The sequence below is a fragment of the Ovis aries genome, chromosome 14 (assembly GCF_016772045.2).
Source record: "Ovis aries strain OAR_USU_Benz2616 breed Rambouillet chromosome 14, ARS-UI_Ramb_v3.0, whole genome shotgun sequence".
In the NCBI taxonomy this organism is placed as follows: domain Eukaryota; kingdom Metazoa; phylum Chordata; class Mammalia; order Artiodactyla; family Bovidae; genus Ovis; species Ovis aries.
The window spans coordinates 15,185,087-15,211,948 of record NC_056067.1 but is presented as its reverse complement, the minus strand read 5'-3'; the positions used below and the strand labels follow the sequence as shown (position 1 = coordinate 15,211,948).

The following is a 26,862-nucleotide window of genomic DNA, read 5'->3' as shown; positions in this document are numbered from 1 at the left end:
TTTCTGGTAGAGTCTTTAGGGTTTTCTATGTAGAGGATCATGTCATCTGCAAACAGTGAGAGTTTTACTTCTTCTTTTCCAATTTGGATTCCTTTTATTTCTTTTTCTGCTCTGATTGCTGTGGCCAAAACTTCAGAACCTTGTTGAATAGTAGCGGTGAAAGTGGGCACCCTTGTCTTGTTCCTGACTTTAGGGGAAATGCTTTCAATTTTTCACCATTGAGGATAATGTTTGCTGTGGGTTTGTCACATATAGCTTTTATTATGTTGAGGTATGTTCCTTCTATTCCTGCTTTCTGAAGAGTTTTTATCATAAATGGATGTTGAATTTTGTCAAAGGCCTTCTCTGCATCTATTGAGATAATCATATGGCTTTTATTTTTCAGTTTGTTAATGTGGTGAATTACATTGATTGATTTGCAGATATTGAAGAATCCTTGCATCCCTGGGATAAAGCCCACTTGGTCGTGGTGTATGATCTTTTTAATGTGTTGTTGGATTCTGATTGCTAGAATTTTGTTGAGGATTTTTGCATCTATGTTCATCAGTGATATTGGCCTGTAGTTTTCTTTTTTTGTAGTATCTTTGTCAGGTTTTGGTATTAGGGTGATGGTGGCCTCATAGAATGAGTTTGGAAGTTTACCTTCCTCTGAAATTTTCTGGAAGAGTTTGAGTAGGATAGGTGTTAGCTCTTCTCGAAATTTTTGGTAGAATTCAGCTGTGAAGCCGTCTGGACCTGGGCTTTTGTTTGCTGGAAGATTTCTGATTACAGTTTCAATTTCCATGCTTGTGATGGGTCTGTTAAGATTTTCTATTTCTTCCTGGTTCAGTTTTGGAATATTGTACTTTTCTAAGAATTTGTCCATTTCTTCCACGTTGTCCATTTTATTGGCATATAATTGCTCATAGTAGTCTCTTATGATCATTTGTATTTCTGTGTTGTCTGTTGTGATCTCTCCATTTTCATTTGTAATTTTATTGATTTGATTTTTCTCTCTTTGCTTCTTGATGAGTCTGGCTAATGGTTTGTCAATTTTATTTATCCTTTCAAAGAACCAGCTTTTGGCCTTGTTGATTTTTGCTATGGTCTCTTTTGTTTCTTTTGCATTTATTTCTGCCCTAATTTTTAAGATTTCTTTCTTTCTACTAACTCTGGGGTTCTCCATTTCTTCCTTTTCTAGTTGCTTTAGGTGTAGAGTTAGGTTATTTATTTGACTTTTTTCTTGTTTCTTGAGGTATGCCTGTATTGCTATGAACTTTCCTCTTAGCACTGCTTTTATAGTGTCCCACAGATTTTGGGTTGTTGTGTTTTCATTTTCATTATTTTCTATGCATATTTCGATTTCTTTTTTGATTTCTCCTATGATTTGTTGGTTATTCAGAAGTGTGTTGTTCAACCTCCATATGTTGGAATTTTTAATAGTTTTTCTCCTGTAATTGAGATCTAATCTTAATGCATTATGGTCAGAAAAGATGCCAAAGCGCTGATTTTTGTGCTACAGGAGTAAGCAAACTTATTTCTTGTTGGCAAAAATGTTTTGATTGAAATGGCTCCTGTTTTTATTAATAAAGATGTGTTTGAGCCTAATTATAATGATTTAAAATCCAGAGTCCAGAACTACTATTACTTTTGCACCTAACCTAACATTACAAAATATAATTTTAAAATCACTTATTAGACAGGAGACAAAGTAGAAATTATTTTTCCTTCTAGTGGAAGAACATTATTATATGTTAGGTCTTGATCAAAGCCACCTCAAAATTTTCCATGTAAATGTTATAATCTGATGAGATGGATGAAACTGGAGCCGATTATACAGAGTGAAGTAAGCCAGAAAGAAAAACACCAATACAGTATACTAACACATATATATGGAATTTAGGAAAATGGCAATGACGACCCTGTATGCAAGACAGGGAAAGAGACACAGATGTGTATAACGGACTTTTGGACTCAGAGGGAGAGGGAGAGGGTGGGATGATTTGGGAGAATGACATTCTAACATGTATACTATCATGTAAGAATTGAATCACCAGTCTATGTCTGACGCAGGATGCAGCATGCTTGGGGCTGGTGCACAGGGATGACCCAGAGGGATGTTGTGGGGAGGGAGGTGGGAGGGGGGTTCATGTTTGGGAACGCATGTAAGAATTAAAGATTTTAAAAGTTAAAAAATAAAAAACTAAAAAAAAAAAAGAAAAAGAAAAAAGAAACCCAAAAAAAGAAAAAAAAATAAATGTTATAATCTGTAAGTTTAATCTATTTGTGTTAAAATTTTTTAACTAGGAAAATAATGTGAAGCCAGTCATATATTAAGTATATCAAATGAATATTTTGCTTGTGTTTCATTACTTTCATGAACACTAAAAAATTTACCTTTCTTACAATAGAACTTTCTTTTCTAAAATGCTCAAACCCAAAGTAATACCCAAAATAATATTTTCACATGAAAAAAGAAATCTGTCTTGATAGTTTTATTTAAAATAATTATTAGAATTGAACAGTAATACAATTTAAGCCTTTTAGCTTATTATTTTCTATGTAACATAAAGGGACATGAAGGAATGTAAATATTAGAAATTGTCTAATACAGGAGTATAATCTATTTACTAAAGTTACTTCTGTATTTAGAGAAAATATTTTTACATGGCATGGTGTTGCACTACATAAATAAGAGTGGTGATAGTATAAACAGTTTTACTAAGATTGAACTGGATGGCAGAATTGTTCTAAGTGCTTTGCAGTCAGTATTTCATTTGTTTTTTCTAACAATTCTGTAAGTCCTTATTGCTCAGCTTACAAATAAGAATCTGAGTCTTCAAGAGGTGAAATAACTTTTTTTAAGGTCACATAACTGCTAAATGACAGAAACATAATTTGAATCCAGGTAATCTGATTCGAAAATCCAAATTTATAAGCACATTGCCTATAGAGTAAGATTTTCAAAAGGGAGGACTTCATAGCTATGCAAAATACAATACTTTTTTTTTTTTTCTATCTTTTATCTGAGAGGTGCTCAGCCTACTATCCATCTGGGAAGCTAAAATTCTATCATTGTAGACTTACTGCTTTGGGTTTGTAAGACTTACGGATGTCAAGAATCTCCAGTTAAAATGCAAATATTCACCTGAGGAATTATACACATCTAAAGGGGTTATGGTGACTGCAGCCATGAAATTAAAAGATGCTTACTCCTTGGAAGAAAAGTTATGACCAACCTAGATAGCATATTCAAAAGCAGAGACATTACTTTGCCAACAAAGGTCTGTCTAGTCAAAGCTATGGTTTTTCCAGTCGTCATGTATGAATGCTAGATGGACTTTGAAGAAGGCTGAGCACTGAAGAATGGATGCTTTTGAACTGTGGTGTTGGAGAAGACTCTTGAGAGTCCCTTGGACTGCAAGGAGATCCAACCAGTCCATTCTAAAGGAGATCAGCGTTGGGATTTCTTTGGAAGGAATGATGCTAAAGCTGAAACTCCAGTACTTTGGCCACCTCATGCGAAGAGTTGACTCATGGGAAAAGACTGATCCTGGGAGGGATTGGGGGCAGGAGGAGAAGGGGACAACAGAGAATGAGATGGCTGGATGGCATCACCGACTCGATGGACATGAGTTTGAGTGAACTCCAGGAGATAGTGATGGACAGGAAGGCCTGGCGTTTTGCAATTCATGGGGTCGCAAAGAGTCGGACACGACTTAGCAACTGAGCTACTACTAAAGGGATTATGACAGTGTCCAGGAACTCAGAAATGAAACATGGGTTCACTGGCTGTGGAGCAGCAAAGGAGAGCAGAGAGATAGACTTGGGAACCAAAAAAGGAGAGAGGCCAACAACTGACTAACCCTGAGGACTTTTGCCAAAGGCTGAAAACGGATAGCCAACAACTTAATCTTTTTATGTTTCGGGACAGCAATTATTAAGACATTGAGTTTTTTTCATATTTCTTCAGTATAGACCATTTACCATCTCTTTGATTCTAGGAAATACAGCACAGCTGATGCTAGTCAGCATTGATATGTTTTATTATTAACGAAATACCTCTCCTTTGTCTCACAGCAATCAGCAGGCCTTTTTACTGGAGAATGTCCCTTGTACTAATGCAAGCTGTGAGGGGGCGCATCGTATGTTTAAAGTCTACTGGGAGCTGATGGACCTAAACCAAATCAGAGATGCAGTGGTTGCCACCTTCTTTGACATTTACGAAGATGTGAGTTCAGAGCTGTTCTGTGTGTTTGGAATCTAATTGCCTTCTATCTTGTCTCACTTTCACATCACCCTATTTAACCAGACAATAGATGAGATAATGAAAGCAAACGAGTTAATTAAAGAAAACCCCTTTTAATGTTAAATGACAGAAAGAACAAATTAATTGATACCACTGGCTGATCAGAACAGTGAAATATGAAAGCGTCTTTATCTCATTTTATGCCTGTTTAGATGAAACCACTAGAGAATTATGCTCATGGCAGTTGTGCATGTGCCCAAGTAGAGAGAACAACAGCCGACAGATAACAGACCCTTAACCCTGAGCAGGATCACAGAAGAATGAGTTCAGTGTGCTCTCTCTCTTAACCTTGTGAGCTAGAGGTGGCATCTATTGCCCCAGATTCTTATGACTGTCCTCTGTTCCAGGTGGCCTGGTAAAGGCACAAAGGGTCCTGGTTTTCTTCTTTCTAATGTCAAAAGCCAGTTTTGGGGGGAAAAAGTAAATTCTGATAAAAATGCATTAAATTCCAGAGTTAATATGTCACAATATATCGTTGTAAAATAACTTGATTACTTTAAAAAGTTAAATCTCCATCAGGACAATTATGTCCGACATTAACCCCGTTGGTTTTGTTTGGCTTTTGTAGGAGGCTGATCTTCAATTACAAGTATCTTCCAGGTCCTTGTTTTCCTCTGTCTCTCTGCTACCAACTCTTGTATTGATTCACTTTTTATAAGCAATTTCCAAGCATAAAAGTAATTGGGTAAAAATATAACAAGAAGAAAAATCAATAGAATTAACTGTAAATCAGCTTTTAATTTCTGTACATTAAAAAAACCATAAATGAAATTTAAAATTGAATCTAAACCTAGGAGATTAAATTAGCTATGAAAGAGTTAAATGATTAACATTCTTAACATGCGTGTGTGCATGCTAAGTGGCTTCAGTCATGTCCAACTCTTTGTAACCCTGTGGACTGTAGCCTGCCAGGCTCCTCTGTCCATTGGATTCTCCAGACAAGAATACTGGAGTGGGTGGCCATAGCTGCCTCCAGGGGATCTTCCCAACCCAGGGGTCAAACCCGTGTCTCTTATATCTCCTTCAATGGCAGACAGATTCTTTACTACTAGCACCACCTGGGAAGCTCACATTCATAACAGGCTGTGCTGTGCTTTGTTGCTCAGTCGTGTCCGACTCTTTGCCACCCCATGGACCGTAGTCCGCCAGGCTCTTGTGTCCTTAGGGAGTCTTCAGGCAAGAAGACTGGAGTGGGTTGCCATGCCCTCCTCCAGGGTATCTTCCCAACCCAGGGATCGAACCCAGGTCTCCAGCATAGTAGGTGGATTCTTTATCATCTGAGCCACCAGGGAAGCCCACATTCATAACGTAAAAAGGGTTTATTCAAACTGATACAAGTTACCAGAAACTCCCACTGGAAAAACAACATGATTAAGTCAATTTACTGAAAAAAAAAAAGATGTGAGTAAAAAAAACCTAATGTGAAAGATGGATCCTCCCTGTAGCTCAGACAGTAAAGAATCCACTTCTAAAGAATTCTATTTAGAAAATAGAATCTATTTTCTAAATTCTTAACAATTGCAATGCAGGAGCCCTAGGTTCGATCCCCAGGTTGGGAAGATCCCCTGGAGAAGGAAATGGCAATCCACTCCAGTATTTTTGCCTGGAGAATCTCATGGATAGAGGAGCTTGGCGGCCTACAGTTCGTGGGGTTGCAGAGTCAGACACGACTAGGTAACTAACAGTAACTAATGTGAAAAGATAGGATAAATGATTGACCTCATAAAGAGTTAGCAGAATGAAAGTTTAAATGAACACCTTTTTTACCCCCAATTAAATTAGCAAAGCTTTCCACTTGTTTAGGAAAAAAGATAAGAAGCAACGCAAATAAAAAGTTACCTTCTTTCTCTGATGATTGGAAATATTTCAGTAGTCCATGTCAAAGGCCTTTAAAAATTAATACATGGGGCTTCCATAGTAGATTAATGGTAAAGAATCCTCTTGCCAATGCAGGAGACATAGGTTCTATCCCTGATCTGGGAAGATCCAACCTGCTGTGAAGCAACTAATCCCAAGTGCCACAACTACTGAGCCTGCGCTCTAGAGCCTGGGAGCCACAACTGCTGAAACCCACACAACCTAGTACCTGTGCTCAAGAGAAGCCACCACAATGAGAAGCCTGGACACCGCATGCAACTGGAGAGTGGTTGTGGTGTGCAGGCTGCCTGCAGTGAGAGAAAAGCCCATACGGCAGCAGAGACCCAGCACCGTGAAGAATAGAGAAATAAGTTTTATTCTTAATTCATGCAGATATGCCTGGAAGGAAATACAGAAGAGTAACATTTATCTTCAGAGATTTAAATTATAGGTGTTTTTTAAAATTTTATTTATATTTAATATTCTAGGTTTTATATTTTTAATAGTTTTTTTATTTTAAATATCAAGTTGAATAAGTAAGGTCTGTTTTTACATGATAAACATGTCATACATTTTCATCATTTTTTTTCAGTCAGTCTAGTAGTTTGTTCTTACCACTTTTATGTTTTTTCCAGGGAATCTTGGACATTGTAGTACTAAGCAAAGGGTATACAAAGAGTGATTTTGCCATCCATACCCTAAAAAATAACTTTGAAGCAGATGCTTATTTTGTTAAAGTCATTGGTGAGTATTTGTTTTATATGCTTTATTATTAAGTATTACCATCTGATTTTGTATTCTGTCAGTGCACATTTTCCAAAGAGTAAAACATGCTTCTGTGTAACAGCTCTCCAAAGCAGAGAGATCACCTTCAGTACAACACAACCACCCTGTTCAAATTTTGCCAGCTGTCCCACCAGTGGCTTTTTCCTTTCTGATCCAGAGTCTGTTCAGGAATACTACTGTCACATCTGCTCCAGTCTGGAATAGTTCCTTTTCATGCCCTTAGCAGTTTTAAAGAATACAGGCCTACACATTCTTTGCAGAAACGTCACTACATGGAATTTGGCGGGACCTATGCTGTGGCCTTTCAAAGCATCATATCAAGAAACACATGATGTTGCCCTGTCCCACCACCATGATGATACCCTTGATCAGCTGGTCATCTTGAGGACGGCTAGTTTTCCCACCTTAAATTAACTTTTCCCCCTTTATAATTGATTAGTGTTTTGTGGAGAGGTATTCTGATACTTAGTATACTTGCTGCATATCAAATTTTACCAGTTTTGGAATCCATTGACAACTCCTGCCTAAATCAGCCTTCTATATGATTGTTGTCAACGAGTAGTTCTCTGTTTCCAATGCTCCTGCAATTTTTAGTTGGCATTCTACTCTACATCTGCCATCTCCTCCCCCTAACACTTACATTCATCATAGAGATCCTGAACATGTTGTGTTAAGTGTGTGCCTAAGTATTTTATTTTCTTTGACATGATTATAAATGTCACTGTGTTTTAAGTTTAGTTTCCATATACTTGTTTTTAGTGTATAGAAACACAGTTGATTTTTGTGTGTTGAGCTTATATACTACAACCTTGTTCAACTCACTTATTAGTTCCGGGGGGGATTTTTTCATTTTTATTCTGTGTAACTTTATTTTTTTCTGAACTTTTTATTTTGTATGGGATATAGCTGATTAACAATGTTGTGATAGTTTCAAGTGAACAGCCATGGGACTCAGCCATACATACACAAGTATCCATTCTCCTCCAAACTCCCCTCCTATCCAGGTTGCCATATAACATTGAACAGAGTTCCCTGTACTATACAATAGGTCCTTGTTGGTTATCCATTTTGAATATAGCAGTGTGTACATGTCCATCCCAAACTCCCTGACTATCCCTTCCCCCACATCCTTCCCCCTGGCAACCATAAGTTCATTCTCTAAGTCTGTGAGTCTCTTTCTGTTTTGTAAGTAAGCTCATTTGTATCCTTTATTTTTAGAGTCCACATATAAGGAATGTCATTTGATATTTCTCCTTCTCTGTCTGACTTACTTCATTTAGCATGACAATCTCTAGGTCCCTCAATGTTGCTGCAGATGGCATTATTTCATTCTTTCCAATGGCCAAGTAATACTCCATTGTATATATCCACCACATCTTTATCTGTTCTTCTGTCGATGGACATTTAGGTTGCTTCCATATCTTGGTTGCTGTAAACAGTGTTGCAGTGAACATTGGGGGGGGGTGTGTGTGTATATATATATATATATATATATATCTTTTCAGATCCTGTTTTTCTTTAGATATATGCCCAGGAGTGGGATTGCAGGGTCATCTGGTAACTCTGTTTTTAGTTTTTTTAAGGAACTTCCATACTGTTCTCCATAGTAGCTGTACCAATTTACAGTCCCACCAACAGTGTAGGAGGGTTCCCTTCTCTCCATACCCTCTCCACCATTTATTGTTTGTGGGTTTTTTGATGATAGTCATTCTGGTAGGTATGAGGTGATATCTTATTATAGTTTTGATTTGCATTTATCTGATAATCAGAAATGTTGAACATCTTCTCATGTGCCTCTTGGCCATCTATATGTCTTGTTGGGAGAAATGTCTGTTTAGGGCTTCGGCACAGGCAGAACAGGATAAAATTATCCTTCTGCCTGTGCCCTTACTGATTCCCACAACAGCACAGATCCATAGACTGCTCTTCAGACAGGAGACTTTCTGTGCTACAGAATTGGAGGGGTTCCCTAGCTCCCCTGAATCAGAACTAGCTCCTAGCTCTAATTTTTTTTCTCTTATTCCTGTCAGCTTTTAGAGCTTCTCATTCTGATTCTACTAATACTTAACACAAATTTCTAACAAACATATGTGAACCTGTATTTCCTTGGATTGTTAAAATTTTAACAGTATCTTCACCTTTCACTTCCCAAATAAGATGAGACCTTTCAAAAGCTTTTGTCCCCTGCCTGCTTCCAGATTTTGTTGCAATAATGTGGAAATTTATTTCTGGATGATTGACTTAGTTTTACCTTTTTTTTTTTTTTTGAAGGATAATTGCTTTACAGAATTTTGTTGTTTTCTGTCAAATATCAACGTGAATCAGCCATAGGTGTACATATGCCCCCTCCCTCTTGAACCTCCCTCCCATCTCACTCCCCATCCCACCCCTCTAGGTTGATACAGAGCCCCTGTTTGAGTTCCCTGAGACTTACAGCAAATTCCCATTGGCTATCTATTTAACATATGGTAATATAAGTTTCCATGTTATTCTCTCCATACATCTCACCCTCTCCTCCCCTCTCCCCATGTCCATAGTCTTTCTCTATATCTGTTTCTACACTGCTGCCTTGCAAATAAATTCATCAGTACCATCTTTCTAGATTCCATATATATATGTGTTAGTATGTAATATTTATCTTTCTCTTTCTGACTTACTTCACTCTGTATAATAGGCTCTGGGTTCATCCACCTCAGTAGAACTGACTCAAATGTGTTCCTTTCTATGGCAGAGTAATATTCCACTGTGTATATGTACCACAACTTCTTTATCCATTCATCTGTCAGTGCACATCTAGGTTGCTTCCATGTTCTAGCTATTGTAAATAATGCTGCAGTGAATATTGAGGTACATGTGTCTTTATCAACTTTGGTTTCCTCAGGGTATATGCCTAGGAGTGGGATCGCTGGGTCATATGGTGATTTTATTCCTAGTGTTTTAAGGAACCTCCAAACCGTCTTCCATAGTGGCAGTATCAATTTACATTCCCACCAACAGTACAGGAGTGTTCCGTTCACACTCTCGCCAACATTTATTCTTTGTAGGCTTTTTGATGATGGCCATTCTAAGTGGTATGAGGTGATACCTCATGGTAGTTTTGATTTGCATTTCTCTAATAATGAGCGATATTGAGCATCTTCTTATGTGTTTGCTAGCCATCTGTTTGACAAAATTCAGCACCCATTTATGATTAAAACTCTTAAAATATGGGCATAGAAGGAACCTACCTCAACATAGTAAAGGCCATATATGATAAGCCCACAGGAAACATTATTCTCAATGGTGAAAAACTGAAAGTATTCCTCCTAAGGTCAGGAACAGGACAAGGGTGTCCACTCTCACCACTGTTATTCAAGTTTTGGAAGTCCTGGCAACAGGAATCAGAGAAGAAAAAAAAAAAAAAAAAAAACAGAAAAAGAATCCAGATTGGAAAAGAAGAAGTAAAGCTCTCACTGTTTGCAGATGACATGATACTATATATAGAAAACCCTAAAGATAACTATCAGAAAATTACTAGAGCTAATCAGTGAATTTAACAAAGTCACAGGATACAGAATCAATGCACAGAAATCACTTGCATTCCTATATACTAACAATGAAAAATCAGAAAGAGAAATTAAGGACTCAATCCCATTCGCAACAGAAAGAATAAAATATCTAGGAATAAACGTACCTAAGAAGACAAAAGAATGTATATAGAAAATTTTAAGGCACTGATGAAAGAAATCAAAGGCAACATAAACAGATGGAGAGATAGTCCATGTACCTGGGTAGGAAGAATCAGTATTTTGAAAATGACTATACTGCCAAATGCAGTCAACTCAGTGCTATCCCTGTCAAATTACCAATGGCATTTTTCATAGAACTAGAACAAAATATTTCACAATTCATATGATTTTACCTTTTGTACCTTCTATTTTCTAAATCCTTAACAATTTATAGCCGTGTTAGCCATGATCGTTTAAACTTAACAAGTTTTACTAGCTATACTGTCACCATATACTTATATACCACATGTTTATCTTTCTTCATTCAAATTCTGGAGTGTTTCTTCAAGAGATTTTCAGAAAGGTGTACATAGGTTAATATATTTTCTGAGTACTGGTATGGTTTAAAATATCTTTTATTTTATTTATTTTTTTTTACCAGTGCATATTCTTTATTTTTTTTTAATTTTTATTTTTACTTTATTTTACTTTACAATACTGTATTGGTTTTGCCATACATTGACATGAATCCACCATGGGTGTGCATGAGTTCCCAAACATGAACCCCCCCTCCCACCTCCCTCCCCATACCATCTCTCTGGGTCATCCCCGTGCACCAGCCCCAAGCATCCTGTATCCTGCATTGAACATAGACTGGCGATTCATTTCTTACATGATAGTATACATGTTTCAATGCCATTCTCCCCAATCATCCCACCCTCTCCCTCTCCCTCTGAGTCCAAAAGTCCGCTCTACACATCTGTGTCTCTTTTGCTGTCTCACATACAGGGTCATCATTACCATCTTTCTAAATTCCATATATATGTGTTATATACTGTATTGGTGTTTTTCTTTCTGGCTTACTTCACTCTGTATAATCGGCTCCAGTTTCATCCACCTCATTAGAACTGATTCAAATGTATTCTTTTTAATGGCTGAGTAATACTCCATAAAATATCTTTTATTAAGCACAGAATTTTTTAATTTAAAATTTTTAAATTAATTTTTAACTTAATTTTAAAAATGAATGAAAGATAGGTAATCAATAACAGATAAAAAGTTTTCCATATACAGTCTAAAATAATGTCTAAATGACAAGAATGGCTGAAATGGGAGTCTTTATTTCACATGTGTTATTTGATTATGATATTTGCTTTGTATTCACATGTTTTAAAGAAATAAAAACTAAAGACATTTTCAGAGAAATGAATGTGAATAGCCACCCATAATCCAGGCAAGGATTTTTCATTTCAAATGTTACTAAAACCATTATACAGTATTGACCTTTAGCTTTGACTTTCTATGATTCTTCTCCCAACCTGTACATTCATTTAGTGTTACAGTATTTATGCACAATTACTTCTGTTTTCTTTTGGTTCTGGCATTTGTGTAAAGTAGCTAATGTAAACTGAATCACAAAACCAAAAGTGAAAATTTTTATACTTGAAATATCTTTAAGTATACAAAGACATAATGTATAGTGTGGTTTAGCATGAAATGTCCTGAGCATTGTTGTTTTAGAGAAAACTTACAGATTTCACATCCCATTGGTCATGTTTTAAGCTAATTTAATAACCAATAATGCACATAGCTCATTAAACATTTAATTGCAGTTTTCCATTTAACTCTGTGACTAGGCTGTCTTCTTAATTTCATTAATCGTTTTTAAACAACTTTGGTTTTTAAAGTCTAGGGGTATTAGAAATTACTTTTTAGAACAGTTTATTTAAAGGGGTATGATAAAATGCTATAATAAATCTCTTTAGACCTTTATGATGTGGTTATAAATACTAATAAATTATAAAAGTTGATGAAATTATTAAAAATCCTTAAACTAGACTGTGGATCAACCAAGGTCACCTAGTTAGTAGAAAAACATTTGTTGACAACTTGAAAGAGAAACATCATGTTGAGGTTGGACAGGAAACAACAAAATTCGATAAAGCAATTATCCTTCAATTAAAAAATAAATTTTAAAAAAAGAAAAAAAATGAGATACTTCAAAACTAAAGAATTAAAAAAGTGTTCTTGATATCAAGAATCTCACAGTGCCCCCCCCCAAAAAAAAACACAGATAGTAGGAGGCTGAAATTTTATACCAATATCTGTCTTGTTGGGGCTTCCAAGTTGCTCAGTGAAGAATCTGCTTGCCAGTACAAGAGACGTGTGTTTGATCCCTGGGTCAAGAAGATTCCCTGGAGAAGGAAATGGCAACCCACTCCAGTATTCCTGCCTGGGAAATCCTATAGACAGAGAAGCCTGGCAGGCTGCAGTCCATGGGGTCGCAAAAGAGTCAGAACACAACTTACCAACTTGTCCATTTGCTCAGTCAAATAAACTATCTATCAATAAGAACTGATTAAATTATGTTGTATCCATACTGTTGTTGTTCAGTTGCTGAGTCATGTCTGATTCTTTGCAATCCCTTGGACTGCAGCACACCATCCCCCAGAGCTTGCTCAAACTCATGTCCATTGAGTCAGTGATATATTCCAACCATCTCATCTTCTACAGTCCCCTTCTCTTGCCTTCAGTCTTTCCCAGCATCAGGGTCTTTTCATTAAGTAAACAACAACGACAAAAGCTATGCTATTAAATTTCCCTTTCTCATAGTGGGCCCTTTTATGTGTTTTAGCTGTTCCTACTTTTTGTTATAGTTGCTTACAAAAATGTTTTACTGTACTTGTGTGTGCTCAGACACTCAGCAATGTCAAACTCTTTGCGACCCCATACCTGATGCGAAGAACTGACTCATTTGAAAAGACCCTGATGCTGGGGAAGGTTGAAGGTGGGAGGAGAAGGGGACCACAGAGGATGAGATGGTTGGATGGCATCACCGACTCAATGGACATGAGTCTGAGTAAACTCGGGGAGTTGGTCATGGACAGGGAAGCCTTGTGTCCATGAGGTCGCAAAATGTTGGACATGACTGAGCAACTAAACTGAAACAATCAGCCCCCGGGCTCCTTTGCCTATGGGATTCTCCTGGCAAAAATACTGGAGTAGGGGGCAATTTTCTCCTCCAGGGGATCTTCCTAACCCGCCATTTCCTCCTCCAGGGGATCTTCCTGACCCGCCATTTCCTCCTCCAGGGGATCTTCCTGACACCAGGATCAAAACTGCATCTCTTACATCTCCTGCACTGGCAGACAGATTCTTTACTACTGGTGCCACCTGGAAAGGCCTTTATTATACTTAGAGCCATATGTTTTAAACAAAAATTTAATTGTCCCACTTCTAGGAATTGAGCTCTTACTATAATAACTTCTACTTTGGAACATTTAGGAGTAATTTGTTTTGTTTTGTTTTCTAAAGCACAAAGGATGGAATTTTTATTTTGATGTCACTGAGGGAGTTACATCCTTGCACTGACTTAATTCACTATTAGTACTTTTTATTTGTTCCTCAGCTTGACATTTGGAGTCTTAAAATAGTAATTTCAGAGTGACATTTATAAAAACATTTCCTTTTGATTATGTAAGAGAATTTTAAGGCATTATTCTTTTTTATTTGTAAATTTTTAATTTGGTATTTTGCTTTTTCATTATAAAAATAAGGCAGCCTACTGAAAACATTTGGAAAGTCTGGAAAAGTATTAATATTTTTAAAAAGCTGTGATCTTTACCACTTATTAGATACAGCTACTCTGAACACTGAGCATTCTGCTAGTTCCTTAAGTTTCAGAAGTAGCTGCAGCAATGAAAGCTGATGCTTTTAAATCCTGGAATCCATAATGACAGAATCTATAATTTATTTTAAAAGACAAACAAGAGTAGCTAATATTTATTGTTTATCATGTACCAGGTCCTCTGTGTATTTTGCGTGTGTTATCTCACATAATAATACCTACACATAATAATTTTTAATGACAATATTTGTCAAGTATAACTTTTCAAAATCTTATAATCTTACATATTCTGTAAGGAGAAAGAGAAAGTAGAAAATTTAGCTTACAAAACAACAAGTTATACTTCTGGTTCTTTTCTTCATTTCTGACTGTAGAGAGCACGTGTCATGCAATATCCAGCCTCATTCATTCAGCCTCTGCCTGTTCAAGGCTCCCACTTTTCTAGATAATTTTCTTGTATGTGAGCAGACGTATACAAACTGAAAGTGAAGTTGCTCAGTTGTGTCCACCTCTTTGCGACCCCATGGACTGTAGCCTACCAGGCTCCTCAGTCCATGGAATTTTCCAGGCAAGAGTACTGGAGTGGGTTGCCATTTCCTTCTCCAGGGGATCTTCCCATCCCAGGGATGGAACCCAGGTCTCTGGCACTGCAGGCAGATGCTTTACCGTCTGAGCCATAAGAACCCTTTAAAACCAGCCTACTTCCCTCTGTGCCAGGTCAGAGTGTTAAGCACCCGAAGCAAGATAGATCCTGTTTGGAATCATAGGATTTGGAAGCTTTTGTAAACCTCATAAATTATTTTAAAACAAGGAAAGGTGAAGTGATTTGCATTGGCTCACACTTAATCGAATATCCTATACTGCATGATTAAAAAGCCTAAGAAGAGCTGAACGTCAGGTTTTTAGCCAGTGTTAGTATCAGGTAGTTACTTTGGGATTTGTTCTTGATGAGTACTAATGACCTATATAGATTATGGTTAATCTGATATGTACTAAAACTGACAACAACAAAAATCCTGTTAATAACAGAAGGTGAACTACTAACACATATATAAAATGCATGCTATATTGTGTTTCTCAGCAACATTTAATTCAGTTCTTTCTTTGTTTTTGTAGAAATTACATCTAATTATAATATGTTTAAACATCAAAGCTATGTTTAAGCCGTACTGTGAACTTGTCACATTAATATACTAACAAAGATGAGAAGAGAAATGAAAATAAAAATTTTCCTTTTATAGCCTATTATTTGAAGAAACCTAATGCTTTTCAGACTTTTTAAAAATTTTATTAGTTCAAGGGAGAAAGACAGTAAGATGTATGTATGTGAGTAGGTGTGTTCCTTTTTTTCTAATGGTAAAACTAAAGGAGGGTCACAGAGGGATTTAGAGATAAAGCCAAAGCTAAGTAAAATTTCAGTGTTCCTTAAAAAGCAGTATAAAGGCTGAAAGTAGCCAAAGACTTTTTTTTTCTGCCTTACGTCAAACATACATAGTGAGTGCAGCCCAGAAATGATACAATCTAAATATGCCTTTCCTGCTGCAGTACCCATATAGATGTCACTGGAAAAAAGGTCAGGTTGTTTTATAGCAAAATAATAATTTCAGCCTAAGAACAAGTTAACCTTTATTTGGGAGTTCTGCATTCCTAATTAAACAGTTATCAATATTATCAACAATATTAAACAATAAACATTCTTAATTAAACAATAACATTAATTAAGCCCAAGGATTAGTATTATTCCTTCTTGTGTCTTTAGTTGCAAAACCCAAGGAAATGCATATTCTATCTGTATTATGTAGACAACTCTTTTTATAAGACATATATGTGTGCAGACACACCTCAGAGATCCTCGGGTACTCGGTTACAGATGACTGCAATAAGTGAGTATCACAATAATGTGGGTTAACAGGCTTTTTGGTTTCCCAGTGCCTATGAAAATTACGTTTATATTATGCTTTATTAACTGTTCAACATCATTATGTCTTTAAAAAGTATAACTTTAATTTAAAAATATTCTATTGCTAAAATATGCTAAGCATCGTCTGAACTTTCAGCAAGTCATGTAATAACATCAAAGATCGGTGACCACAAATCATTGTAACAAGCGAGAATGTTTGAAATATTGTGAGAATTACCAAAATGTGACACAGAGACACAAAGTGAGCAAATGCTGATAGAACAATGGCGCTGATAGATTTGCTTAACACAAGGTCGCCACAGATCTTCAATTTATTTAAAAAAAAAACACAATATCTGACAAGTGTAATAATGCAAAGCTCAGTAAAACAAGATATACCTATATAGTATATATGACATGTATGATATGTATATCTATGATACATTTAAATCTCTTCTCATTATGATCCTATTTCACACTATTACAGTGTGAAACTTCAAATTTAATAGAGGAAGCCTTGTTAAAAACAAAAATAGATACAGGAACTCAGTTTTTATCTTGCTATATATAAAATGAAAGACTCATGTAATTTTGAATAAGTACTCTCTCAACTATGCTAAACAGAACACAGACATTTTATCTTGTACAGAAAATAAAATAATTGAGTGGTTCATTGATTTCCCATCTTATATAAATATAGGATAATATGTTTTTTAAATGAGTTAGTGTCTAGTGACTGCATGGTCTTTCAAAAGAGTGTCATTCCGTTTCTGACCTTGAGTAATGTACTGGCCCAAGCTTCAGTTTCTGCTCCTGAAGAAAAAAGGGTGGGAGGAGGAGGGTAATTAGACTTACTTCACAGCCTTGCTGTGAGGATTAAGGAAGAGCATATATCAAACTTCAGCATATGAACTTTGGGGCTGGGGTGGTACAAACATTCAGTCCATGACAGTAGATCATAATAAGTTGGTAACAGTATCTGGATAGTTGGGTTAAAGTGATTTTTATTTTCTCCTTCTTCCTTCTCTATATTTTTAAATTTTTTCTCGAATAACATATGTTATTATAGAAAGTATTCACAAATATGTATAGTAAGTGAATGGTAGATTAGTGGTTGCTTTGGGCCAGGGGTGGGAATGGGGCGTGATGGCTAAAAGGTACATGGTTTCTTTATTGTGATGACAACTGATTATGTTGATGATTGCACAGTTCTGGGAATTTACTAAAAACCATTGAATAGGACCCTTTGAACAGGTGAATGCTCTGGTGTGTGAATTATATCTCAGTAAAGTTGCTACAAAAATGAATGTATGAAGGGAAATTCATATAATAATATGAAGAGTTTTGGAAATACTGTAGATCTGTTTATCAGCACTTACAGTCACTATATGCAGTATCTTCTCCCACATTTGCACATTATTGTCTTCACTTTGACTGCCACTTAGTTTTTCTCAGTGAGAGTCTATCCGTTTATGTAGCAAGCATCTATTGCAGTCAACTTGGAAGAGGAAGGTCTACGCACATAAAATAGCTAAAGGACAGTGAAAAGAATTTTATACTCAAATGTTGAATGGAACTATACGTATATAAGATTATTAAGGTCAAAGAAGTCTTCTGTGAAGATGATAGTTGAGAACCTAGACCCTTGAAAGATGGTTAAGGTTTGGCAAAACCAAAATGAGTAGTGGTATAACATTCTAGGAAGGAGAGGCCATGATCGTAGTAATAAAGAATGAGCAGATAGAAAGAAGTAGAAACTAACTCACCTCCATGTACTGTGTTGAAGATTAATAAGAGAGAATATTGATAGTATCTTTGATAAATGGGCACCTATGGCAAAGAAAAGATTTTGTCAGTGACTTGGTAACTACAGAGACTTACTGAATTAATCAAGATTCTCCAGAAAAACAACATCAATGGAATACAGAGAAAAAGAGAGAAAGATTTATTGTAAGGAATTTGTTCATAAAGTTATGGAAGCTGGCATGTCCAAAATCTGCAGAGCCAATGTCCCACTTTGAGTCACAAGGCCAGCAGGTAGCGGTAGAACCAGGAAGAATGGTGTCCAGTTCTTTGGGCAGGAAAAGGTGATGTTCTAGTTTGAAGACCCATCAGGCAGCAGGCTTCTTCCTCAGGAGATGTCAGTTCTGTTCACCTGGGTGGATGAGGCCCACACATTATGAAAAACAATCCACTTTACCCAGTTTACTGATTAAATGTTAATCTTATCTGAAAACACCCTCACAGACACACCTAGAGTAATATTTGATCAAATACCTGGACACCTCATGACCCAGTCAAGTTGGCACATAAAATTATCTGTCACACTTACTATTTAAATTCTTCATCAAAAAAGTCTGTGATCAAGTGTGCAGATAAAGAAGATGAATTTTACAGCAGTGTTCAGAAGAAAAAAATAGATGTTCATTACAAAAATTGATGTTCTGACCTGAGGGCTTTGACGAAAGTAACCACCTAGGAATACAGACATCTAGGTGTGAGCTGACAAGACAGTAGAAATACAGTTGTAGCAGTGGGCGTTCAGGTGTATAGCTTGATAAGATTTTACATAGGTACCTTCCCTTATAGCCACACTCCAATCAAAATAAAATATTTCCAGTGCCCAAGAAGGGTCCCTTCCTTATATTCCCTGCAAAAGTATAACCACTGTTCTGATCTCTGTCACCACAGTTTTTCCTTTTCTAGCTGTCATATAAGTGTAATCATGTAGTATATACTCTTTGTGTCTGACTTCTTTAATATTGTGTCTGTGAAGTTCATCCAACATATACGTTTGTAAATGTAATCTTACTGAACATATTTGCCTGTCTGTTTTTTTTGCCTTAGTAAGAGTATAAACCCCTTTCATGCCAACACTTGTAGGTCTCTCATGCTTTAACAGCTCCATGTCATTCCATAAAACTGTAGATGTTCCACAATTTATTTAGCATTTTCACTCTTAGTGGACACATAGGTAGTTTCTAATGTTTCATATACATGAATTTGATGAGTTGAGAGGCTGTGTTTTTAGTGTTAATAGACAATACTAAGTTACCTTTCCCCAAAATCACAGACGTTTATATCCCACCAGCATAACACTGTCCAGTTTACCACATATTCATCTGAGCCTTCTAAATTTTTATTTCACTAAGAAATTTGGTTTTCTAGTAAATTTGTTTTTCACCATGCAAATGGTGAAAAAAATACAGGAGTCTATAATATTGAAAAGTAAGTCCCTTTTGCACCAATGTTTCCCAGTGGTCCAATTCTTCCCCCACCAAAGCAACCTCTTCTTTGTGTCTGTCCAAGATATTTTATGCACTTAAATAAGCACATGTGTTTATATGCTTTTATTTTACAAAATGGTAGTTCTAGACTTTGCTTTCTCCATTTAATGATGTATCTTAGAGATTATGCCTTAACAATATAGTCTAGAGCTACCTCATCATTTTAACTATCAAACAGTATCATGTAGTATGGACACTGTTCATGTTCATGGGTTCTCAAAAAATGGAGAAGAGGGCAGCAAAGGATGAGACAGGTAGCATCACCAACTCAGTGGACGTGACGTGAATTTGAGCAAACTCTGGGAGATGGTGAAGGACAGAGAAGCCTGGCGTGCTGCCGTCCATGGGGTTGCAAAGAGTCAGACATGACTTAGCAACTGAACAACAACACCACAATGAATACAACATAATTTAATCAGTTCTTATTGATACCAGTTTATTTTCATTCTCTTGTTATTGTAATTAATACCTGTAGAATAAATTCCTAAAAATGGAACTACTAAAAAATAATACATGTACACTTTTAAAATAAACTCTGTTGAATTATACATGTAGAAGAGTGTACATAAGTACAGAGGTCTACATGTTTTGACAGAGTAAATATACACATGTAAATACACCCAGATCAAGAAAAACATGGTACCCGCAACCAGAAGCTTCCTCGTGCCCACCCTTTCTGCTACTAGCCCAGTTCACCTGAAGGTAACCGGTAATTTAATTTCTAACACCTTAGATTAATTCTGCCTGGTTTTGAATTTGTAAGTATTTTTTATTTTAACAGATGTCTCTTCATGAAAATTTGATGTTGACACTTCTATATAGGAGAATTCACATTTCCTAACACCTTCACCAACCCAAAAGATTATTAAACTTTTTGAGTTTTGCCAACTGTAAAGTGAAAAGTGTTGTCTTATTTTGCATTATTCTTATACTGAGTAAAGTTCTGCATCTTTTCATATGCTCAAGAGCCATTTGTACTTTCATTTCTATAAATGGTTCTGTTCTTTTTCATTTCCTTATTGATTTATCCCATAGTATATATTAAATTAATCTTTTGTGATATATTTTGTAAATATTCTTCATAGTTCATCATTTATCTTTGGTTTTGTTTTTCCTACAGACGTTTTTATTGGTCTTTGATTTTTTTCCTTTCTGTTAGGGTATAAAATTGATTTTTTTTGTTTCCTGACTAGTGAAGCTGAGTATCTTTTCATCCTGGTTTTTTTATTATTATTTGTACTTTCTCTTCTGGATATTGCTTCTCTATATCTTTTGTTTTTATTAGATTATCATCTCCTCATCCACATCTAGAAACTCTTTGTATGTTAGCAAGTATCTCTTTATATTTTTTTAAAAAGTTCATAGCCCCTTGTCATTTTTTTAATTTTATGGTAACTTTTATTTTATAACAGCTTTATTGAGATGTAATTTACATACCATACCATTTGCCCATTTCAAGTATACCATGTAATTTACATACCATACTGTTTGCCCATTTCAAGTATATCATTCAGTGGCTTTTTGCATATTTACAGAATTGTGCCAATATCACCACAGACATTTTCATCACCACAGAAGAAGCCTATACCCTTTAAAAAACTTTTCAATTTTATATTATAGTTGATTAACAATGTTGTGATACATGTGTACTGCAAACTGATTTAGTTATATGTGTACCTATTCTTTTTCAAATCATTTTCCCATTTAGGTTGTTACACAATAATGAGCCGAGTTCCTGGTCTTAGACAGTAGGTCCTAGTATAGCAGTATGTATACCTCAATGCCAAACTTTCTATCCCTTCCCCCACCCCACCCTGCTCTCCTGGTTCATTCTCTAAGTCTGTGAGTCTGTTTCTGTTTTGTAAAGAAGTTTATTTGTACCAGTTCTTTTTCGATTCTGCATATAAGCAATATCATATTATATTTCTCTGACTCCACTCAGTATAGCAAAAACTAAAAATAGAGCTACCATATGATCCTGAAACCCTGTACCCTTTAGCTGCCACCATCAATCCCCCAGCCCCAGCCCTCGGCAACCACTACTTTCTGTATTCATAGATTTATCTATCCTGGATATGTCATATAAATAGGGTCATATAATATGCAGTCTTTTGTGACTGACTTCTTTCACTTGCCATAATGTTTTTAAGATCCATCTTTGATGTAGCATGCATCAGCACTGTATTCCTTTTAATTGTCAAATATCAACATGAACTGTCAAATATCTATATGAATATTCCACATTCTGTTTATCCATCAGTTGATAGACGTTTGGATGATTTCTACTTCTTGGCTATCATGAATAATACTGTTGTGAACATTCAGGTACAAGTTTTTGTGTGGACATACATTTTAATTCCTCCTGATATGTACCTAAGAATGGAATGACTGGGTTAAATGGGAATTCTTTGTTCACCTTTTTAAGGAATTGCCTATTTCCAAAGCAGCTGGACCATTTTGCATTCCCATAGAAATGTATGAGTATCCAGTTTCTCCACATCTTCACCCAAATTTATAATCTGACTTTTTGATCATACCCATTCTAATGGGTTTGAAGCCTGGTGTGCTGCAGTCCATGGGGTCGCAGAGAGTCAGACAAACTTGGCAACTGAACAACAACAAAATGGGTATGAAACGTATCTCATTTGTTTGTTGTTTAGCTGCTAAGTCTTCTCCAACTCTTTGTGACCGCATAAGACTGTAGCCCGCTAAGCTCCTCTGTCCATGAGGTTTCCCAAGCAAAAGTACTGGAATGGGTTGCCATTTCCTTCTCCAGGGGATCTACCCAGGGATCAAACCCAGGTCTCCTGCACCGGCAGGCAAATTCTTTACCACTGAGATACCAGGGAAGCCAGTATCTCATTATGGGATTGTTTGTTTACAGTCTTAACCTTTTAGTGTGTGTGGTTAAGAAAAAAAAAAGTAACGTAAAATTTACTATCTTAACCATTTTTAAGTGTTCAGTAGTGTTAGGTATATTCATATTGTGGTGAACCAGATTCCAGAACTTTTTCATCTTGTAAATTTGAAACTCTGCACCCATTTAACAGCTGTCCCCTTTCCCTCCCCCTAAACTCTGGTAACCAGCATTCTACTTGTTTCTCTGAATTTGAAAAACTTAGATACCTCATGTAAGTGGTATCATACAGTATTTGTCTTTTTATGACTGGCTTGCTTAGCAGAATGTCCTCAAAGTTCATCCATGTTGTAACATGTGACAGGATTTCTTCCCTTTTTAAAGCTGAATAATATTCCTTCTGAGTGTATACCAGGTTCTGTTTGTTCATTCATCTGCTGCTGTTGTTACTGTTCAGTCTCTCAGTCATGTCTGACTCTTTGCAATCCCGTGGACTGCAGCATGTCAGGCTTCCCTATCCTTCACCATCTCCCAGAGTATGCTCAGATTCATTTATCTGCTAATGGACATTCATTTGGGTCATTTCTTACCTCATGGACATTGTGAATTGTGTACATTTCATTGTGATTTTGCTATACATTTCCCTGATCACTAATGATGCTGAGCCTCTTTTCATGAGCTTTTTGTATCTCTGTATCATCTTTGGAGAAATTCCTATTCAGATCCTTTGCCCATTTTTTAACTGGGTTGGCTTTTTATTACTGAAGCATAAGAGTTCTTTCTATTAATTATGTCTTTGCCCAGTATAATTTTCATGTTATGAATCAAAGTCTAACTTTATTTTCCTCCAAGTAGCCAACTATCCAGTACCATTTATTGAATAATCCATCTTTTACCTTTTTTAACAAGCATTTATTGAACAAATACATTTGGCTAGGCCCTAAAAACATGATAAAAATTATGCAGAATTTTCATACTGGTACAAAGACTTGTGAGTAAATAGTGTACTGTTTAGCAAAATAATGTTTAATGAAGGTTTAGGAAAATCATTTTAGGACAAGTGAAAAATAATGTCTGCCTAGAGTTGAACCCATGGCTGATTCATGTCAATGTATGGCAAAAACCACTACAGTATTATAAAGTAATTAGTCTCCAATTAAAATAAATTAATTAATTTTAAAAAAGGAAAGAGAGAATTAAGGTCATGGAGTGTTTGAGAATAAGAGAGAACTAGGCACTGTGCTGGGGTAAGGAACTTAAACATTAAAAACTGATTTGGAGGTATAAAATATTTTTTTCACTGTTTCCTCAGGTCATATTTAATATAAATATAATATAGGTGTTTTCCTTTGTGATGAAATATGTCATTCATTTTTTAATTCCTTTGCATTTTATATACCCTTCCCAAGTATAAGATTTCTGTTAGAATGATAATCATTTCACATTTGTGGACTATAACATAAAGAACCATTTTCCTATGGGTATATTTAAACTAGCTAGTAATCACAATTATTATTCATACAATTCATTACTGAGTATTATCAGTTATTTTCCTTTAATTTATAACATAGAATATTTACTAGCACATAAAGTATGCCTTCTTACAAAGAAATTAGTTTGCATGAGGTGGTAGTAGTATACTTATGTTTCAAAGCTTATATTGGTTATAGAAAGAATATTCAGATATCCTTTGTGGTCGTGGTTCAGTTACTCAGCTATGTCTGACTTTTTATGACCCCATTGAAATAAGCAGGTTGACAATATATACAGCCTTGACATAGTCCTTTCCCAATGTTGAACCATCCGTTGTTTCATGTCTGTTTCTAACTGCTGCTTCCTGACCTGAGCACAGGTTTCTCAGCAGGCAGGTAAGGTGGTCTGGTATTCCCATCTCTGGAAGAATTTCCCACAGTTTGTGTGATCCGCACAGTCAAAGGCTTCCGTGTAGTCAGTGAGGCAGATGTTGTTCTGCAATTCCCTTGCCTTTTCTATGACCCAGTGGGTGTTGGCAATCTGATCTCTGGTTCCTGTGCCTTTTCTGAATCTAATTTGTCTTGTGTATCTGTAAGTTCTCAGTTCACATGCTGTTGAAGCCTGTCTTGAAGGATTTTGAGCATTCCCATGCTAGCATGTGAAATAAGCACAGTTGAGTGGTAGTTTGAACATTCTTTGGCATTGCCCTTCTTTGGGATTGGAATAAAAACTGACCTTTCCCAGTCCTGTCGCCTCTGCTGAGTTTTCCAAATTTGCTGGCATATATAGTTATGTTTTCCATAAAAGTTATCAAGGGTGCCTAAATTCTTTGACCCAGAAAATTTGAATAGATAAATGGTAACAGTCTAGTTTGAGATATGAAGTATAAAATGTTCTATTTGGTTTTTTTTTTCAGTATAAGTTTTAATTGGTTTGTACTTCTCTGTCAGATTCTAAGTCATCCTTGGAATGTAGCTAACCAGCTGGGAAATAGGGCCAACAGGTATATTATATATCCATAATTAATTATATCACCTATATATTTCAAAAAATGGCATCAGCTTGACTGCTTAATAAAGGCTTTTGAAATAACTGGCATAAAGTGAACAACAGAAATTTAACTTACTCAGATCTAAAGAAACTGGGTTGATTTTTACTTGTGATCATGAATCAATAGGGCATATTAATAGATTTTAGGGGGAAATTAGAGCTCACTTTAAATATAAGCTTACATTATAACAGTAATAACAGGCTTTTTTTAATTTTTCCACAGTTCTTAGTGGTCTCTGTTCTAATGACTGTCCTCGTAAGATAACAGTAAGTAACCTTAATTCTTAGTTGTAAATATTTCTGTTAAAGTTCTCTACATGATAGATACACACAAAATAGTTGTTATAGGTTAAATCAAATTGATGTTACTTTTAGAAGTGATTAAAATGTCCTTCATTGCTCAAGTAAAGTTTACTAGGAATAAAGTTCCTTTCCTAAAAACTTTCTCACCTCAAGGTTTATTTCCTTAATGAGTCTTCTCTGATACACTTGGAAAAATGACCACAGCTCCCATCATTTCTGGGCATCCTGCTGCCGTTTCAAATGTGTAATACTTGGCCACACTTTATCTGTTCATATTTAATGCATTTCCCCAGACTGTAATCCCTTGAGGTCAAGAACCATGCCATCTTTGAATACCTCACCCATAGCACAGGGTCAAGCATATGGTAGATAAGTAATGAATTTTTGGTGTAATCTTAATATTGACTTGCTGTCTAGTGGAATGTTTCCGTGAAATAACAAAATGTGAAAATAAAAAAAACTGTCAATTCATTTAAATTGTAATGAGAACACTACATTTTATTTAAAAGCATGAGTGCATTCACATGTGTGTGTATGTGTGTGTTGGTATATTCTTGTTTGAGTCCTTGTAGTAACCTCTGTTACATAAGGAATTATCCTGAATTTAAAGATGAGAAAACTTGAGGCTCAGAGAAATAAACTATCCAAAGTCATAGAGCCATTAAGTACTATAACTAAAACACAGAACTAGGTATTCTAATTATAGCCTCATATTTTCAACACAACTTTAAAGCATTGCTTCATCATCAACGTCCTATGTATGACTGGGAAACATCCTATATTTAAGACATTTGGAATCCCTGACCAGAGATTTGCATGCAAAGATTTAATCTAGACTCTTCTTGAGAGCAAGAGCTCTGGAGTAATGAAGACTGTCAGAAGAAGTTGGTCTGTGAGCTGTGAAGCAGAGATGGTTTTTCAAAGACGGCCCAGATTGAAGCAACAGGGCATGCCTTTGTATTCTGCATCAATCAGACATTGCATGCAGGCAGTCCCCAGAAAGGGCTTATAATTTGTACAAGCCAGCTCCCTTTGGCTGAGAACAATTTTTAGGTTAAGAACTCAGCTATGAGCTATCCTCAGCTAATACTTGGAGCAGCTCAGGGAGTACTGTCTCACTGCTAAAGGGGACCTCTGTCACCACAACCACTGTGAGTACCACATGAGTACCTGGTCAGACATATCTGCTTTCATATCAAAAATGTGGACATATCGAAGGGGAGGTCTGAGGAGGAGAGATGCAGAGGATACCTGGGAATTCTTTGTACTTTCCACTTAATTTTGCTGTGAATCTGAAACTGCTAATAAAAATAATGTCTGTTTTTTTTTTTAATTAAGTGCAAGTCTGACTGACTGGAGGCCAAAGATTAACTTGGTTATTCAAGTATTGTCTACCCAGTTTGTGAAACATCCAGACCCTTTGTTCCTCTTCTTTTCTCTGATTGATGATATTCCCATCATGTGGCTCTTTCATTACGCTAGTCAAGCAAAGTTCTAGCAGAAAAATTGGTAGAAAGGCCATTTGCTTAAGACAGGTTATATTTCTGAGATCACTAGTGCTCCCATTCTCCATATCTTAAATTTACATCATATGGAGAGCAGAGTCATTGAGAAAGTCACGTTAGTAAAGTACAGCATGCAGAGCTGCTCTTGCAGTGGTTATCTTAGCAGTCTAGCTTTTCTGCAGGTGATACGCCTGCCTCCCATTCACTCATTCATTACTTTA

The 26,862-nt window shown here is 36.1% G+C and overlaps 1 protein-coding gene and 1 long non-coding RNA gene across 2 annotated transcripts in view; one reads left to right on the top strand and one right to left on the bottom strand.

The window, feature by feature from the left end:
- The window catches only part of ITFG1 (integrin alpha FG-GAP repeat containing 1), a 296,298-nt gene that overhangs the window by 207,640 nt on the left and 61,796 nt on the right, over nt 1-26,862 (top strand). The window contains exons 11-13 of the mRNA XM_004014969.5: nt 4,060-4,210; nt 6,781-6,889; nt 25,057-25,100. Of these exons, the coding sequence (XP_004015018.2) occupies nt 4,060-4,210; nt 6,781-6,889; nt 25,057-25,100 (304 nt within the window). The remainder of the gene's footprint in view (nt 1-4,059; nt 4,211-6,780; nt 6,890-25,056; nt 25,101-26,862) is intronic.
- The window catches only part of LOC105613342 (uncharacterized), a 35,528-nt gene continuing 25,150 nt past the window's right edge, over nt 16,485-26,862 (bottom strand). The window contains exon 2 of the long non-coding RNA XR_003591466.3: nt 16,485-18,321. This is a non-coding gene — a long non-coding RNA (uncharacterized LOC105613342). The remainder of the gene's footprint in view (nt 18,322-26,862) is intronic.